General features: G+C 38.0%; 1 protein-coding gene across 18 annotated transcripts in view; it reads left to right on the top strand.

Annotated features, from left to right (window-relative positions):
• The window catches only part of celf5a (cugbp, Elav-like family member 5a), a 242,469-nt gene that overhangs the window by 9,495 nt on the left and 214,036 nt on the right, over positions 1-18,938 (top strand). For all 18 annotated transcript variants that reach the window (XM_044130141.1, XM_044130130.1, XM_044130123.1 and 15 more), the window contains exon 2: positions 9,255-9,337. In XM_044130141.1, the coding sequence (XP_043986076.1) occupies positions 9,255-9,337 (83 nt within the window). The remainder of the gene's footprint in view (positions 1-9,254; positions 9,338-18,938) is intronic.

The following is an 18,938-nucleotide window of genomic DNA, read 5'->3' as shown; positions in this document are numbered from 1 at the left end:
AATCACCTGGAGCTCTCTCATAGCAGCAGTTTGAAATAATCCAAATATTACCACTAAAACTACCGGCGCCAATTAATGTTCCTCATTAGACTTAATTTTATTCCATAATAACTAATTAGATGAAAAACATGTATGTTGCAATTTTGACAACACAGATAATCTTTATTGAATTAAATTAAGGAAAATTCATCACAGGTAGGAATTATGTACAGATATCCCTCACTGCTCCAACGAAACGTATTAAGTAAAAAAAAAAAAAAAGACTTGTCTGTGCATCCTCCGGTCCATGGAGGAAGTGAGAAGATGCATGCTGTTCAGCAGTGCTATAAATAGGAACTGTGTGGTATTTCTGTGGTAAAATAGGTTAAGCTGGCATCGCTGCACTGCTGGCATGACATCACTGATTGCCTGCCAGCGTTACCCAAAAAACCTCTCCCGCACTCCGCTCTGAAAGAGAGAGGACAAGAAAAAAAGGGGGGAAACTGTGTGAGAAGCTATGGGGGACAGAGCTGTTTCCTAGCCCTTTCCATCATTTTTCCTTGTATTTTCCATCCATCCATTCATCCATCCATCCATTCATCCATCCATTCATCCATCCATCCATCCAGCAACAAACAGTTTCTGGTTTGAGGCTTTGTACCAGAGATGTGTCGCATTTGCATTTTTCCCTCATATTTTCCCGTGTTTCACTCTGTGAAGAAAGCAAACTGCTTGCCAGACTGTGTTGAGGAGAAAGATGAGAGATGGAATTTGTGTTTCTTTCTTCGTCATCCAATATTAATTTAGTTTAATGAGCAGAGTATATGGACTTTATGCAAGCTCCAACGTGGAACCTGATCTGAGATTTAATGTTCAGCAGAAGATCGGATTTAATTAAAAAAAATGACTCCTCAAACTAATTAATGGATAGCAGGTTCCTCTGTCTTATTAGCATCTATCTATCTATCTATCTATCTATCTATCTATCTATCTATCTATCTATCTATCTATCTATCTATCTATCTATCTATCTATCTATCTATCTATCTATCTATCTATCTATCTATCTATCTATCTATCTATCTATCTATCTATCTATCTATCTATCTATCTATCTATCTATCTATCTATCTATCTATCTATCTATCTATCTATCTATCTATCTATCTATCTATCTATCTATCTATCTATCTATCTATCTATCGTCACATCTTCATTAGGAGAACAGTATTTCTGGTATCCTCTGGGCTAAATGTGGTTTGTAGGAAATTTAAGTCGATGCAATTAACACCGTTGTGCCTGCTTGTTAGTCACACCATTGGAGGTAATCATTAGTCTTCTTCAGCTCCAGCGGTGACATGAGATAAATAAATAAAAAGTCAGGAAGTTTGGACAGTATACATTTTTGGTAAACATATCACTATGCAGAAGTACAGCATGTTGTTTTACATATTGCATAGGAAAAAAAAAGAGAAGAATTTTAAATTTGTTTATTAAAGGAGACAGCTTTAGGGTTTAATCTGAAGATTTTAATATAAGCACACAACCCCCTTGGGTTGAGACTGACAGGGAAATGCATTCTGTATTTGATGGCTGGTGTAGCAATAACTAGATACGAGTAGATTTAGCTTTTTCCTCTCTCTTCCCTGCAGGGGTCGTTTATACCTAACCTGCCTTACTGTGGTTTGGTAATGCCTCATTTAGTCAGAATAACTATTTAGTTACTAAATAGTTAGTTCTTTAAAAATGAAGGCCTGACATTGCCACTAGTTAAGACAGGGGAGGAAGGAGATGATGCTTCGTTGCTTAATCGAAGTGTCTGCTAAACCCGTCATTCAATGCTCTGCTGAAGCACAACATTTTGTTATATTTGTGAAACTTGAATTATTGCAAATGCAGATCTCTGGCTATTGATTTGCTAAATCATTTTTATCCACTCCATAGTTTCACTCCTTTCTTTGTTAATAAATATAAGTGGAATGGAAAAAGTAGAAATCAGACAAATAAAAACTATGAAAGTGATTAAAAAATAAAATGGATTTCATGTGGCCCTACAAATACCACCAGTTGTACTTGTGCTGCCGTTTGAGAATATAGGCAATAAAGAAAAAGAAAATTAAGAACAGATTAACAAATAAAGGTGTCTGATATAAATTTAAACCACTGAGACAAAGCTCTTTTTGTTCTAGCAGTCCGTTCTCATGACAGCTATTACAAACACATAAGTAGGTTAGACATATTACAGATAGATGAGGAGAAAAGACATATGCCTTCCCTCCGTACTCCTCCTGCAACCAGTCTGTCCATGCACCTTCTGGGCCTTTGTAGCTGTGTCTTTTAAGGTAACTTTCAATTTGTAAAATCAAAGGGGCTTAGAACCTGATCCTTCTTTTAGTCTGCAGTCATTTTGCAGCTGCCAGTCATCTATGATTGTAGCTTGTCTAAGATCTATTGATCTCTCTCAAAGGCTGTACTGTCTTTCACCTCTAGTAAGAGGAAAGGAATCATTTGGCATGTTATGTCTAATATGCAAATCAGAGCCTTTACACAAGGATGTTACAACAGTCTGATATATTCTTGCACTGTGTTATATAATACAGTGGATGACATATGGTAAACAGTGATAACCAAACTAACTAAAATAAAAACAAAACTATTTCCTAGTTGCATTTTTGTTTGTTTTTGTGAGTGGTTCTTCCAGTTCATAAAGACGGGGAGATGTAGTTTTCTGACTTTGAATCAGGCAACGGCTTAGAGAAACTTTTATTGATTTCTGTAAATCCCTTGGCTGGGGCAGCCTTGGATGGAAGGAGGGAGGGAGGGAGGGAGGGAGGAACAACGGCTTGGAGAGACGGCACTTGGCAGGTAAACTCTTGTTGACCTCCCAGAAGTAACACAGCGGTAGGCAGTAAGTGTGAACCTACACATTATTTACAGCCACAAGAAACTCCATCCATTAACGGTGTCAATTAGCCTGCTCGTCCGGGATGCAGTTCGCTGGATGTCTTTATAGATCGGGCAATCGGTTTAATAGTGTAAAGCTACAGACGGGTGGAAGTCTTCTGCGATCAAGCCACATATTAAAAGACGCTTTAGTTGACTTGAGGACGGGAAATTTGCAGTGAGATATGATGTTGCCTGCATCAGCTGCTTAGTAATACTATTTTCTTATCAGAAACGTCTTGACACATATCAACTTTTGAAAGAAATGTTTTAATGGTTGATTATATATGAAGTGCAAATTGTGTCTGGACAGAACCATATAACCTCAGAACCATAAACTAAATTCAGAGAAGTTGTGAGAACTTCTCTACATGGATGAATATGATGGCTTCTTTATCTCTCTTCTTACCCTGAAATATGTACAGTAGGTTTGCTGCATTTATTTGACATCAAATAATTCATACAAAAAACCCCATATATAGATATAGATATATCTATATCTATATATGGTAGATCCTGTAAATATGCTCATACCAACACAATCACTCCTTTGGGATGTGCTCCTTATGGATCTGTTTGACTGATTCTAGTAGGATAGTATACTCTGTGAGAGCAAGTAGCAACAAATCAATGGATGAGATCCTCCGCTCAGGGGTCAGAGAGAATACCACAGAGGGTGAGGGGACTATTTCTTACCCTCATGATATACATTGATGCTTCTCAGTTTCTCTGCAGGATTCATAGTCCCCCAGCTTACTGCTCAAGGTGATGGGATAATGGGAGTGGGTCCTGTAAGGGGAAGAGAAATGAAAGATGTTTTGAAGCTGGATGCAGCAGATAAGGGGATGGGCTGACTGATGAAGGGGCGATAGAAGATTGGGTTTGAATTCATGATCAACAGATGTTTGTAGAGGATAGTTTCTGGCTTCCTTTACGTTGAGCATATATTTTAATTAGGGTTTACAAGCTCTGCCAGGCTACAGATTTTATTATACCATCATTACAAGCCCATTTGGCCAGGACAGAGAAAATATTGTTCTTGGAAGAACGACTGAGAGCAGTGTGGTAAGGTCCTGCCAAGCTCCACTTAATGAAACTTATTTGTCTTTTATCACCCTGAAACATAGTTTATTGTCAGATCCAGTATATATTGTGATCATAAGGACCGATTCAATCTTTTAGAACATTCCCTTGAACCAAACAGATGACCCACCTCATGATCAGCCTGCATCAGTAAGCTAACTGTGTTCAGGTCTGGCAGTGACTCAGGTCATCAGCACATCGTCTCACTGCTCACGATGTGTGTTTCGTCTTCCGTTCCCACTTAAGTTCCTCTAGAGTCCCACATGACTATTAACGATGTAAGCGAACAATTTGCCAAAAGTGGGAGCCTTTTCCTAAAAGTGCAAATGATGTGAGAGCTAACAGACAAGATCGGTGCCAGGACTGGCTCTATTTGTGCTAAATCCACACTTTTTGGCCAAGAAAATGCCATGGCAAGAGCAAGTTAACACTTCGTTTTTTCACACTGGGGTAGCTTGGCTTCTCTGAGCAAAAAGATACAGAATATGGATGAAATGAAGATACCAAGGGTGAAGCGAAAATAGGAAGGTACATTCACTGAAACTGGGACTCAGATTTGACTATTCAGTAGAACATAATTAACTTTGTCATCATGTGGTGATGTGTCAGGTTCATCAACTCAAAGTTGGGACCTGCTTATAGAAACAGGACAACAATCACAACTGACTGGATAAATTATATTAAAATTAAAATTTGACATCTGCTATATGTTGTATAAAATGTACAACCAAGGGTTGAGTGATATGGCTGAAAAACACATCACAATATAAGTTTTTCATATCGGTTGATTTTAATATTTATTGGTTAGTTTTACCCACCAGGCATGTTTTTGATGATATAAAGGTGAAAAAAGTCAAGTCACATAATACCCTCCTTTTTTTGGGCATCGCTGCAATGGCCACAAAGAGCTAACTCTGGAGCATATCAGTTCAATCTCTGTGATAAGTAATATTAAAATGAAATTTTCAATATCGCTGTTATTTTGTGTAAATTAATCATGGTTATTAATAGTGTTTAAAAGTGTTTAAAAGCGTTTTGAAATGTGCAGAAAGTCAACCAGAGTCAAGTATTTAAGTTCTTTTCAGGATGAAAATTCCACATTTTACTTTTTATAGACACCATCTAATGATGTTTTTTGTATCCAAAGTCAGTATTCTTAGTAATTTGCTTTAATACACTTATTTTACTGGAATTTTGCTATTGTAGTTATTTTTATTTAGGTTCTGTAGATGAAATCATGTTCAGGGCAATAGTCACTTTTTTTGTCTTATGTCCACTATTTAAATTGCTAAAATGTATGGCTACCAGTGAGACATTTTGTGATATACTTTATGCTATTTTTAATAAGTGGTCATGTAACTAATGTGTAATGCAGTATCTACTACCAGGAGACTACTAATGAGCTTTTTTTTAGTTTAGTCAGGGGTCCTAATTTGTTATGTATTTTATATTAACTGGCCAAATCGAGGATGGAAATAAGATCAGATACAATATTTTGAGAATATTGTACAATTATATACAATTTTAGGACTTTTTAACCCCATAATCCAATAACATGGTATACTCCAACAAAAAATTTGTTGTCACTGTTTAAATTTCTGGATAAACAAATGTTTGTTTACAAATAGCATAGAATAAAATAGAATTCAACTTTATTGTCATTGCACTGTCACAAGTACAAGCAACGAAATGTAGTACAAAATAGAATAGAACAGAATAGATATCCTAGCTGGAAAGTTGACACACTCAGATTCAAAGAAATGTGCAATGAGCAGGACAGTTTAAAACAAACATAAATATAAAAATAGGAAGTCACAAAATAATCATGTATATGTAGGAAATAGATCTGGGATGCCATTCATTACTATTTTAAACCCTCTGTGTTGAAATATAATGTCATAATCCAAAAAGCCAGTGACAATTGGCTTTCTGAGGGGAACAAAGTGGCGAAAGGTGCATCTCGGATGCCACAATTGGAACGACACGTGTGAAGGAAGAGCACTTCGCTCCGTCTCCCAGCCAACATTCTTTTAATTACATGCCAATTAAGTAGAGAGGAGATGGTGAGATTCTGAAGATTTCCTTTGTACCAAACCTGGAGTTGCAGTAGGTGATGAGAGGCAAGCGTGGAGAGAGCAGAGAGGAGGTAAGGATTGCAAAGAGTTTCTTCTCCTCAGAGCTGAAATCAATGTGTGAGATAAAGCCGTGTTAGGTTTCTGTCAGATGATGCAGAGGATCATCTCCTCACAGTGGGAAGGCTTCCCCCGGTGCTGTGTCAGCAGGCTTTGATTACAGTGGCTTTTTTGTTGTGTTTCAAACAATTTCATCATGCCCACCCTGCCACCCCCTCCCACACACACTTTCTGCATTTGGTATGCAATGCAGCTCTGGCAATTTGTACGTGTTTGGATTCCAATTATGGAGTTGTTAAAGCCTTTTTGCCCGTGGCCTGCAAATTCTTATTAAGCCATACATTAAAGAGCACAGAATCACATTTAAATGGAGTTCATGTTTCTCTTTTGTTTCACAGTGTTGTGGTTGTTATTAATTCATTCGCAAAGCCCTATGCATTACACATTAACAAATAAATCGGCTTTCTGATTGTAATGCAAAATACTTGTTTCGTATTCAGAGATAGGGGCACCATTTGTCAACAACAACAAGCCCAGAGAGACCAAACGAGAAAGAAGAAAACCAAGAGCCCTGATAGAGCCATTCCATTTTACCCTCGCTGATTAAAGAAACAAACAAGCCCAAAACTGAGGCTTTTTGCATCGTTGTAGCTTTTTTTTTTTTTGCACATTGATGCAGAAGAGTGACAGTCCTTTGAAGAACACTGTGGTTAATTGAGTGATTTACTTGGTGATGGCAATTGAAAATCATTAGGTTAGGGCTGCTGGGACACAGGAGGTCTGGGATGATGACATCAGGGTCGCAGTTGGCGACCTCCAAGGTCCTGACCCTTAAAAAACTCCATTACTGCCTGCCTTTCACAGCCAGCAGCTTGCTGACACTTCATAAAATAAGCAACCTCATATTTAACACGTAATATTAACATTTGGAGAGCACATACAAAAACACAAAACTTTTTGAAGCATTCCTGTCAGTGCTACACTGGAGACACAGTCACACTCTGTTAAGGCACAGGAAATATGGTTCATGGATGAATAAAAGCGATCTTGTATGAGGCAAGAAAAATGGAGTGGAATATTGTCCGTGTAAAGACACTTAATACATCACCACCCACTGAATACATTTGGTTGATGAAATGAGATCCAGAATGCAAGGGCTGCTAATAAACCATCTTCAGAGTGGCAGAAATATGATGCATGCTGACCCATATGAACCTCATTAATAGAACACAAGCAAATCTATTTATCCAGATAGTCAGGGCGAAAATGATTGCCTCAGTACTCTGTCTCCTTTCTCCCACATTTCCTTGCCTCTGTGGCTATTTTTCTCAGCTCTGCTTTTCCCTTTCAGTGTATTAAATGCGTACAGATGTGTGGTATAATTACATTTAGTCTCTGCACTGGTTTAGATTGGATATGGGATTCCTTACATTGCAAATGCACATTTCCTCCATTTATAAATGTACCTGAGTAAATAGGAAGTGATTTAAGGGTACTAAGTAATTCAAAATTGTGTTATTTTTGCCCCAATCACACAACTGCTTATTACATGACAATAAGCAAATTCAGCTTAAATGAACTCCAGTATTATTTTTCTACACATCCGATATAGTAGTATGGATGATGTGATCTCAGTCTAAACCAGAACAACACTGACTCTTTGGATTTTATGAAACATGACAGCAAAGATGCAGTATGCTGCATGAACCCTGCTCTGAATTTTGTGCTAGTGCTTTTTAAATGTCAGGCATGGTCATTACTTGACTCACTTCAGCATACTGAGTGCTTGAAATGGCTCCAACAGAAGGTCGGCCTGACATAGATTCTTATAAATTCAACTAATAATTAAAGTGCATTGCGATTTCATCTCCAGATAGACAGGCAGCTGTTGCATCTGGAAAAAGAAATGAAATAGTGACGTCACAGCAAACATGACTTGACGTATTGATGTTTATATTCCTCATCCATAATTATTTTTCCTTTGCTTTTCTGTTTTACTGTGTGCTCTGGTGGACACGCGATGACTTTTCATTGCCAATTTCACTGTCGTGCCTTTCTGCAACAACAATAAAATAAGTTTAAGTCTAAGTTACACACACAGTATGCCAGATGTTGGTCCATCACAAGTTTGATTTTGTTAATGTGACATGAATCAATGTTTTATACAATGTTTCCTGTGTAATTTCCTCCATCAAAGGGCCAAAATAATGACAATATCACAACTTTAAGAGGTTTACAAATATTTTCCTTTTTTTGTCTAAATTTTGTGTCAGTCAATAATTTGATTTTAACATCAATTAATTTTAACTTGAGAATAATTTTTTTTTTTTTATATATATATATTTTTTTTGTTTTGAGTTTTATTTTATTAATTTGCAAATGTGAGCCAGGGAACAATTTTCTTCTGATGTTCTTTTCTTAAAAAAAGATTTTTCGGTCTGCAAGCGTTTCCATTCTTTCTCCATTTTTTTGACTGATCACATCTATTCACTAGACCTGTGGTCAAACTTGCCCTGTATCACTCTACATTCACATGTGCTCATATCTGTGTGCTCATGACAACATGGCAGCACACTTGACATGTTGTGCTCGGAAATTCACCTCCAAGTTTTACCTGTCTCTGACCTGCCTTCGACTCTTGTCAGCAGTACCCCCACCCAGCCCTTTCTCCTGCGTCTCTGTGCTTGTCTCCTTCGTCTTTCTTTTTCTATTTCTGTCCCTCTGCATATTTTTCCACTCTCTTGTTTCTTTTTACCTCCTCTGCTGTCAGAGCTGTTCAGGATGAGGAGGACAATGGCATGGCTTGCAAGGAGGTTTGGGCAGGACATAGCAAAGGGAAAAGGGAGGCTGGACTCACCTGACAATTGGCTTTTTTTGTTGTTGTTTTTTCCTCCTTCCCTTGAGAGTACAAATGCTAAATTTTCTTTATTCCAAGAGTATTTGTGGGATGCAAATATTTTGACTGACTGTGAAACAATGTGTTTTGCAATATATATTTTCATCAGTTTACATTTTTAAATTCAAATTTGTATATTTAGTAATCACTATGCCTATTTATGCGATTTAAACTCCTGTTTTAGTCTGATCTGTCTGCCATGTTCTATTTATTTGTTTCAGGTTGCGCATTCCTCACCTACTGCGCCCGTGAGTCTGCCATCAAGGCCCAAAACGCCCTCCATGAACAGAAAACACTGCCAGGGGTACGTATTTGTCTTTTTTCCCTCCTCTATTGACTCCTCCTCTCTCCCCTCCATGGTGGTCAGCGGTGCCATCTGCACCCGGCTGCACACCAGCCGGTATTATCCTTCTGTAGTCACCAGAGATGAAAAACACTTTGGAAGGCTTTTCAATCAATAGCCTAGCCTTTTGAAGGCCAGTTTTCAGCTATTCCATGTGTCTCTCCTCAAGGGGATATTCTCAAGCATTGATCAGAACCTTTTCTGCCTCATACCTTTTAACCAAAAGCAGAGAATGGTATAGAAATAGAAAGCTCTGTAGTTCAGAGTCTAGAGTTCAATAAAACCCTGTGAAGTGGCATTAATCTTATTTTTGCGTTTTGTTTGCTGTCCGTGCATTTCAGCGCGCCCGTGTGCATCTGTTGGATCAGTGTTCAAGACAGTGACAGAAATAAGACAATTGGGTCATACCAAGCTGCATCAACAGATAACTAGAAACCCCACCAACCCTAAGACACAAAGACCCTGGCACACTCAACCAAAAGTCCTATTTTAGAGTTGGAAGGAGACTACAGCTACTGATGTAGAGCCCTTTATTTCCACTAGCTTCCTTGAAAAACAAGTTGTTTCATTTATCTTGCAAATTAACCAAGCATGAGGCTAGGGGGCATTTTCATTTTTTTTTTCTCCCCGAGCTGCATTTAAATAATACGAAAGAAGAGAAATGATGAAAATTTTCCTTGCCCAGTAGAACTGGGCTATGATCAAGGGAACTCAGTTTCTGAACCAGTGTAGAAAAAGGAGATTTTAATTTTTAGATTTAGGTTTAGGTAGGCACCCAATTCAGTAAATGTATCTAATTCCCAGATGTACATCTTACATTTGTGATTTATATAGTGTACATTATAATAATGCTCTTGACTTTCTCATTTTGTGACTTGTCATTTCTAAAAATGCATTCAGCATCACCCAGAAATGGTGGAAAAAGGAAAACTACAAGGATTTGTTTTAATCACAATTTATGCTAAAAAGAAACCATTTGCAAACATGAGTTAAGACTATAAAAACAAATTCAAGATAGTGAACCTTCAAAAAGAAATATTCTGGTCCAAAAGAACCAGAATTATTCTAAAAAACAGAAAGTCTCTTAAATGACAATGAATACTAGTTCACAGGATTACATTAATATAGTATTTTTTGATGAGGAGAATTTACACTGATCATCTCTAACATTTGATTGTGATATGTCCTATTACTTAACTACATCAAACATCTCCCACCATAAGAGATGGACTTGATTCCCTCTCTTTTACACAAGATAGTTCCCAGAATAGAAATCACAATTGTTCGTTTTAGTAATTAATGAGTCAGACCTCAAACCACAAACAGAAATCTGTACTGGCCTGGAACAGCCTGATTGGTGCATGCCTTATATAAATTAATTGCATGGTTACTATTTTTCTGCTCGGTCAAACAGAGACACACACACACACATTCGCACACGAAGGCGCACGCCTACAAATGACCAAACAGTACAACAAATCGATATGGTTGAAATATCATCTGCATAATCCTGAGTCCCCATCATAAACTCTAACATCTTAAATAAGGAATGAAAATGTGATATTTAAAAATGTCTGTTTACTAGTATGTAACTCAGAGTTCTCATTGCAACAGCAATGAATCAAATGAAAATTAAGCTTAATATTTTTATGAAGAAAAGGTCAAAGCAAGTCTGCCAAATGGCCTAAACTTAAATCGGATGTGTTCGACCAGGACCTCTAAAGTTTGTAGGACGTTCTACCCGGAGCACCAGAGATGGGAAACATTACTTTAGGAGGCCCCCTGCGGTGAAAATAATCCTCTAAAATCCGTCTGAACCATTCAGTCAGAATGTGGGTATGGCTTTCCATTTAAAGAATGTAAATTTATTGATGCCTTACCCCTAACCCAGGATAGGGTTAAAAGTTGTACTCTGACTAAGCCTGACTTTGAAAGTCCTTAATAGGCTAAATTTAAACAGGACATTTTGACTGAAAAAAGTCATATTTTAAAATTATGATCCTGGGCTACATAGCCATATTAAATGATAAATTTGGAGATCCAGTTTTGAGCGGGTAAGCCAAAGACATTTATGCCTCAAGCTGAATAAATTCAGTAAATCTCATTAGTGTTGTGTTAATCCTTTTTTTTTTTAAATCCTCAATTAAATAGATAAGTTGTCAAAGACGCTATTTATGCTTAGTAAATATAGCCATATCTGGCTTAAAAACAAGAAGGCAATGACCAAATTTCCAAGCTTGAGGCTTAAAAATCGCACTCTATACACCACCAAGAGTTTTCACACTGATATGAAACTTATAGGTTGATTCAGATAACCTCCTGCTAGGTGTGAATAACAAAAGCTCTGGACAAGAATTGAAAGATGATCTGTACTTGGTTGTGCATAATGGGATATGTAATCCCTGATTGGCAAAGTTGCCAAGAACAACTTTAAAATGTTTTCTTTAGTCCTCCCATCGGCCTCTTCCTTCTCTCCCTCTCGGTCCTGTCCAAGCTACATCCTCCCAGTTTCCTCCCACTCCCTCTCCACCACTGCCGCTGCTCTTCCTGAGACAGAGCGTGTCATAGAAATGTAACAGCCAGACATTGATGAGTGTCAGGCTGAGGTTGCTCTGCCGTTCCCTTCCCTTCAGCTTCACTCACACATACAAACACCAACGGTCTGGAGAAACAGGGACAGTGTGTGCTTGATGTTCCAGCTACACATAGATGCAACACTTGCTGCGCACAACTTTGTTGCGTGCCAGTGTCCCAAAGAATCCTCTAGGCCCGTTTTCAGTGCCGTTGGAGGAACACAAACTATTATCGTGAGAAAGAAATATAATGGCAAGTTTAAATGGAAAAAACCCCCAAAACAAATGCATTGCTGCTTCTCAGAGCTCATCACGTACTTACCTCTTGAGCTTCCCTGCTCGCTAAATCTGTTGCGACCTGACCCTCGTTACTCGACTATTTGATGGTAAGTAGTTACGTCACTTGTTTGTTTGCGAATCCTGCTTGATGTGCACTTTGCCAGGGGCTAGGATTTAATTAATGGAAATTAGAAAATCTTCAGAGATCTTCTTTTAAATGTATAAATCTCTGCATTTTGTTGTTAACCCCCTACTAATTTTTTTGCTTCCAATTATTGGAAACTAGAAAATCTTCAGAGATCTTCTTTTAAATGTATAAATCTCTGCATTTTGCCATTAAGCCCCACTAGTTTTTGCTTCCTTGTATGAGGATTTGATCCAATCTCTGTATAAATTTATCTAAATTTATTACATGAAAAACCACCAAAATCCTAGAGGGATTTCTTAGTTTGTTATGACAAACAAAAACTGTCAGAAACAGGCATTACCATAGGCACAAAAAGCTGACGAACAAGGATGGTCACTCTTTAATGTAACCACCTAATCTTCTGAAATGTTAAATAAATGACTTGATCTGTCTTTTTTGATGAGTGAGGGGTTTAAACCTCTAGAGCTGGTGTGTTTTTTTTGTTTGTTTTTTTGCATCACTTCTTATTGCAAACAAATAAAGCATGAGTTTTAAATGAGAGAGTTATTAAAAAACTGAAAGAATTTTCCCCCTTGAGAAAAGCAGGTAGACCACTAAATTATTAGCTTTTCTCTTCTGTCTTTCATCCTCTAAACATATTTTCCCTGGTTAATTTATTAATATTGGTGATTGTATATATATATTTTTTTTCCCGAAGAACACAAACTGCAATTTGAGGCAATGATTTAGCTGGTTCAACATTAATTAATTAAAGTGCTTGAGTTATGTCACCTTACTATCAATGAGACATTTTGTGGAATATCTTGTGACACACCAACATGAAGTAGCATAACAGAACAGCGTCAGGAATGTGAAACATAATTTTCAATATGAAAAGGAGCAAAAACAAAGTGAAAAGTGTGTTATATGTCACTACCACTTCATTAGTTTCCACTACTTTGTGTCTGGATATCATAAAATAGAAATATAATTTTGGCATAATCATTTGATAATTGTAATGAGTCATAATGCAGAATACTTAAAAGGGTATTAAAACATATGAAAGATACTATAAGCAGTCAACCATTATGTTCGAAAAACATGTTTCACATCAAGGTTGTTATAAAAAATGTTTTGCCAGATAACCACATTTTTTATGTCAAAATGGTGGCAATTTCTACTTTTGTCTAGTAGGTACAAGTTCAATGTTAGAGAAAAATGTTTGTTTTCACTCCATGTATTGAACATCACAACTCTATTCTCTGATCTCCCTCACTTGGAAATAACAGTCTAAATTGTCGGCAAAACAATTATCCTAAGAAATACAGTTTGGTTTTAAATCCAAAGAAGATCTTCAATATTAGTCCAGTAAAAACAAATCGCTCAGATGACTGAGTGGTTAAACCACTGCTACTGTCACATTGCCATAATTTCTCGTCATGTAATTGTTTTAAAGATTAAAAACAATCATTATTACCTGAATGAACCAGAAAATAAATTGGACTGAAATGCTGTTGGACCCACTCCAAACATTTGGCATGGAGAGGTGAACGTTTATCATTGCAGATAAAACGTCTGCATAATGTTTAATGAGATAATATATTGCAATCTTTGAGTAGAACTTGCATAAGTCGGGTTGCAGTGGTACCTCTGTGCTCTATGTATATGGCGCTGTGGTTTTTGACATGTCCCTGAAAAATCTTTAATGATCTGGCTTTGCTGGTAATCAAATTGTGGATAACACAGTATTAGATGCAGTATTTACCAAGGGCAATGCATCTCCCTGCATTAAAATGCACACAACAGAGTGAAGATGATTAAAATGATCAATATGTAAAAACTTATTAATATGCATCCACTGGGGACTGGATGCATATTAAGCTTGGGCTGCTGAATGTTTCTGATGATATTTTAACCTTGAATAAAAGTGCCATGCTTTTATCATATCCTGGTAATAACAGCAACATGTGAAACAAAAAAAAAATATAACATCACTTTATTTATTTTATGTAAAAGAGAAAAACAGCAATCCCTCTGCTGCTTAAAATAACATATTATTCATTACAGTTTTAGTAATTCTACCTATGATTTTTCCATATATTATATATTTCTTATGCAAGTTGGTGCTCTTAGCTTGCAGCGAGAAGGTCCTTTCTTTGAATCCTGGCCTTGGGCTATTCTGCTTTGAGATTGCACGTTCTTGCCATATGTCTCGATTGCTTGTTGGTAGGCATGTGCGTGTGTGTATGGGTGTGTGTGTGTGTGTGTGTGGTCGTTTGTATTGTTTGCCTCTGTGTTTCCCATGTGATCAACTGGGGACCTGGTCAGAGTGTTCCCCGTCTCTCTCCCTGACACCATCGGGCAGCAATAAATGGATAATTTTTATACATCGCAAGTAGAAACACTCAAATACAAAACCATTTGTATATTATAATTTTAACCAATTAGTCACAAGAATGGCATTGCAGAAAAAAAAACAAAAAAAAACAAAAAAAACCTCACTAGTTTGGCTTTGCGATACTTAACTTTACCTAACTTCTTGGTTTTAGGACTCCAAACAAATGTACCCTGAAACAACTCTAAGCCAAGCCAGAAAAGAAAAAACCCTAAAGAAATAAAAAAACTAAGACCTGTGTTTTATTTGATGGTAAGTTATGACAAAATTACTAATAAACTGAGAGCACAATACTTAGTAAATCAGTCTGCAGAGTCTCTGTAAAGAAGACCCCTATTTATTACCAGATTTATTATCACTTAGTGACGGGCACAAAGTGGTAATAAATTAGGATCATAATGTTCAAGATGCAGAGTTAGATGAAAACCACTGAATCTTGTCAAACATTGCGTGCGTCTGTGTGAATTCTGGTGCGAATACGGAGGCATTTATTGCCCCTGCACATACAAACACCTCACAGCTGCCTGGCACTATTAGGAAGAAGCGCCGGTGTTCTTGGACATCATAATCCACGTCCCCCTTGTTGCACATTAGCAGCTGAAAGGAACAGTATGGCCTAATGGAAGTGTACTGAACTGTAATATAGATTCCTGCAGTGAAGTGTGATGGGAACCTTGGGGACACATGTGCCTGACATAAGTTTGGCCTCAGAATGGGAAAAGCTCTGACAGTATACCAGGTGTGTGCTGCTTGGCTCTATTAGTCGTGTGCTTTCGTGGGTGTGTGTGTGTGCGCAGACAGCAGCCGGGTCTGTAAAGTTACAGATAGTAATGTTTAAAGGTGAGACAAACAACATGTGGACGTCGCAGCTTGCCGTGATCACAAGCCGCCCACGACACTAAGCGCCTGAATATATTATTTGTGTGCTTCTTTGTTCTATTTTTAGGCGGAGTTGGTACATTTTCCTCCTGCATGTTATCATAAAAGTGACTAAGATCACGTTTCAAAGTTAAACCCCAAAGATTAGACTTCGTCTTAAACCAAGTGAAATTTTAAGATCGCTTTGTGCCATCTGAAGCCTCACCGTGACTCTTCCTACAGCAGCTGGTGTTGCTTGCGAGTGTCACAGCTCTCTACACAAGTACGCTGGAGATTAACTCCACCCAGCTTAGCATCATGACAAAATCCTGCTTCCTTCACACTATCCGCCCCCTCCCTCCTCAGAAACTCTGTCCTCTCACCGCCTTCAAATCCAGCACATCCAAGACATAATCGCAGCCACTGCAGCAAGTCTCTTTTTGCTGTAACACAGGAAGAAAAAGAAAAGCACCTCTGTTTCTTCTCTCTCTCTCTCTTGCCGTGCTTGTATTGTGTACAACAGTGATTGTCTCAGAGAGGCATTGGTGGAAATGTGTCTGCTGCGCGCATTCTCTCGTTGTATTAGTAGTTGTCGACCTGAGGGGAGTGTAAGCGGCTGGCAGTGATTCAGGAGGCAGGTTTATGGAAATAGCACCCACATTAAAAACCCAATTGAAGTAGAGGGAAGATTATGCTTCAGCACACATGTGGGCTTCTTCGATGTCAACACTTGAAGTAACATTCCCACTTGATTGCCCCTGTCTCCCTTTGTCTCTCTGTTGCACAGTGCTTTTTGTCAGCACCTGGCTTCACTCTTGGTCTTCTGTGGATGACTCAATGTATCTCTACACATGTAGGTGTGAGTTTGCATTTATTTCTGTGTATTTATGAGTGAGGCATGTCTACGGAGCTCATGAGTCACGACGCTATACCTTGACAAGTCGTAAACTGCCAGGTTCTCCTCGTCTTGGAACAGCCAGAGCCCACATGGATGCAAACATCATATATACCCTCTTAGTTCTAACTGCCTGCGATCCACCTTTTTTATTATCTAGAGCCAAGCTTCCTTGTGTGCCAGCCAGGCTGCTGCAAAGGCTGAATAATTCAATGCAACGCTCTGTGAAGGTTGGCAGGGTATGAATGTAGTGTACTGCACGATTGTGTGCGTGTGTGTGTGTGTGTATGTATACAGTATGCATCTTCGTCGAGTGGGCAGGAGTGGGGGCCGGCACGGAGCAGACCGGACTGCGTGAAGCCAATTGGTGTTGGCAGGTTTGGAGGTCTTGCATTCAGGGAGAGGGGACTCGTTAGAATCTAGCCGATGGGTGAAGGGGTCCTGTGTGTTTTTGTCTGCGTATGTGTGTTTATAGGAGGGACATCGCAACAGAGAATAATCTAAAGAAAGCACAGTCAGTCTCTCTTCTTTGTTTTTCTTGCTCCTGAAATTGTATGGAAGCCTGGTATTTCACTTGTTTTAGTTTAGAAAAGCTCCCAGAAATGGAGAAAGCTCATACGTTGCACACAGACTGTTAACAATTGCAGCTTACATAAACCTGATATCTTGCCTGATTTTTGTTTGTGACTTTTTCATAATGTTACGCAAGGGATAAAGTAAAGGATGAAAGAAGATTGCTGCAGATAAATTTCAAATTTGTTTTGTTTTTGTTTGTACTATTAGCTTTATATCAGTAAATTTTATATTTCGCTTATTATCTTCACTAAACGCAATTTTATTTCTATTTTATCATTTATGTGATAAAGTGCTTCACAACAAACCTGTGATGTTTGTTGTGAAGCACTTTGGTCAGCTGAGGCTGTTGTAAATGTGCTATATAAGTAAACTTTGACTTGACTCGATTAAGAAAACAATCTTGCCATATGTGAATTATTAAGATACAGTGGGAAAGATGTTCTTTCTCAGTTTGAGTTTCATATTAAAATACAACCACAAATGTGCCTCAAATGTTGCAAATTAACTTAATTACATCTGAAGTTTACAAAGACATAGTCATATTAGTGTATGTAAGCTAAAGTCATAAATTCATTATTGTCCTGGCATTTAGCAAAGAGACACTTTATGCTAATTGACCTGACTCAGAAAAGTATTGGTCTGATTTACCATCACACAAGGAGGTTGTGTCTTTTTATACTGCCTTTGTAAACATCTGGTTTCAACTCTACAAATGACAGCATTACTACACCACTTCTCCCACTATATGGGTTTTATTTTTTTCCTTGAGCGTGTATTTGTGTGCAGTCCATATTGGTTTAGTTTGTCATGCTGCACAAAGTAAAGTGCTTTTACACTCGAATGCTCCTTGGGGAACAGCTTCTACCCGATCATGAAAACATATACCTATGTGTGCACATGTGCTCACACTCATAAACATACATGCTAGTTAAACAGGTGTGCTAGAAACACACCAGAGAACACAGAGTGGCTGTTTCACAGTTGCTCGTTTTCTACCTTCAGCCTTTCTTTCTCACCTTCTTCCTCAGCGCTGGTCCTCTGGTCTCTCTCTTTTTTTTTTTTTTTTTTTGTTGTGCGTATGCTAGGTATTTAGACAAGCCTTGCACATCTCCGGGGGTTAACTTTCAACTATAGTTATTGTTGAAAATATAAAAAGGTGTTTTATTAATTGTATATTTTTGATTATGTACAGGTTGGCAAGTGTTAAGACTAAAAAAATTATATCTCTGTATGTAGTTCCAACAATTTCAACCAGCTTCCCTGAACCTGGTGAAGGAAAGCATCCAAACAGCACCATGTTTTGTGCTAGAAGTGGGAGGGTTCAGGGTCATGTTTAGTCTTAGTTTTCAACCAATGTAGCTGTTTCCAAGCCCAAAAAAATGTGGTCCGATCTGAGCTCTACTTGACTTGTAGCAAACTTTTGCGGGGCTTCCATCCAATGACTTTCTTCTTGACCATTCTCCATAAAGGCCAGATTAGTGGAATGCACAATTTACAGATTTTGTGTCAACAGATTCTCTCGACTGACCTTTGGATCGCTGCAGCCCCCCCAGGGTTACGATCAGTAATGGTTTTGGTTTTATATATATTTTTAGATTTTCTGTCGTCATATACTCTTTTTGTATTCAGAGGATGGATTTAGTGATGTATTTACTGCCATGGATATAATTTTGTTTCCTTACTCTGCTTTATTTCATAACTTCAAAACTCACTTTTCCTGGTGTCTTTGGTTCTCCCCAAAGTGTTTATAGTGATGTTTGTTTGCTAATGTAAAAAAAAACAAAAAACAATGAGGCCTTCAAGGAAGTTTAGAATTTTTATAGCGATTGAATTGCTTATAGGTGCTCACTATTTACTAG

This window comes from Gambusia affinis, linkage group LG10 (assembly GCF_019740435.1).
Source record: "Gambusia affinis linkage group LG10, SWU_Gaff_1.0, whole genome shotgun sequence".
NCBI classification, from domain to species: domain Eukaryota; kingdom Metazoa; phylum Chordata; class Actinopteri; order Cyprinodontiformes; family Poeciliidae; genus Gambusia; species Gambusia affinis.
The sequence above is the reverse complement of the archived record's forward strand: the minus strand, read 5'-3'. Positions and strand labels throughout refer to the sequence as shown.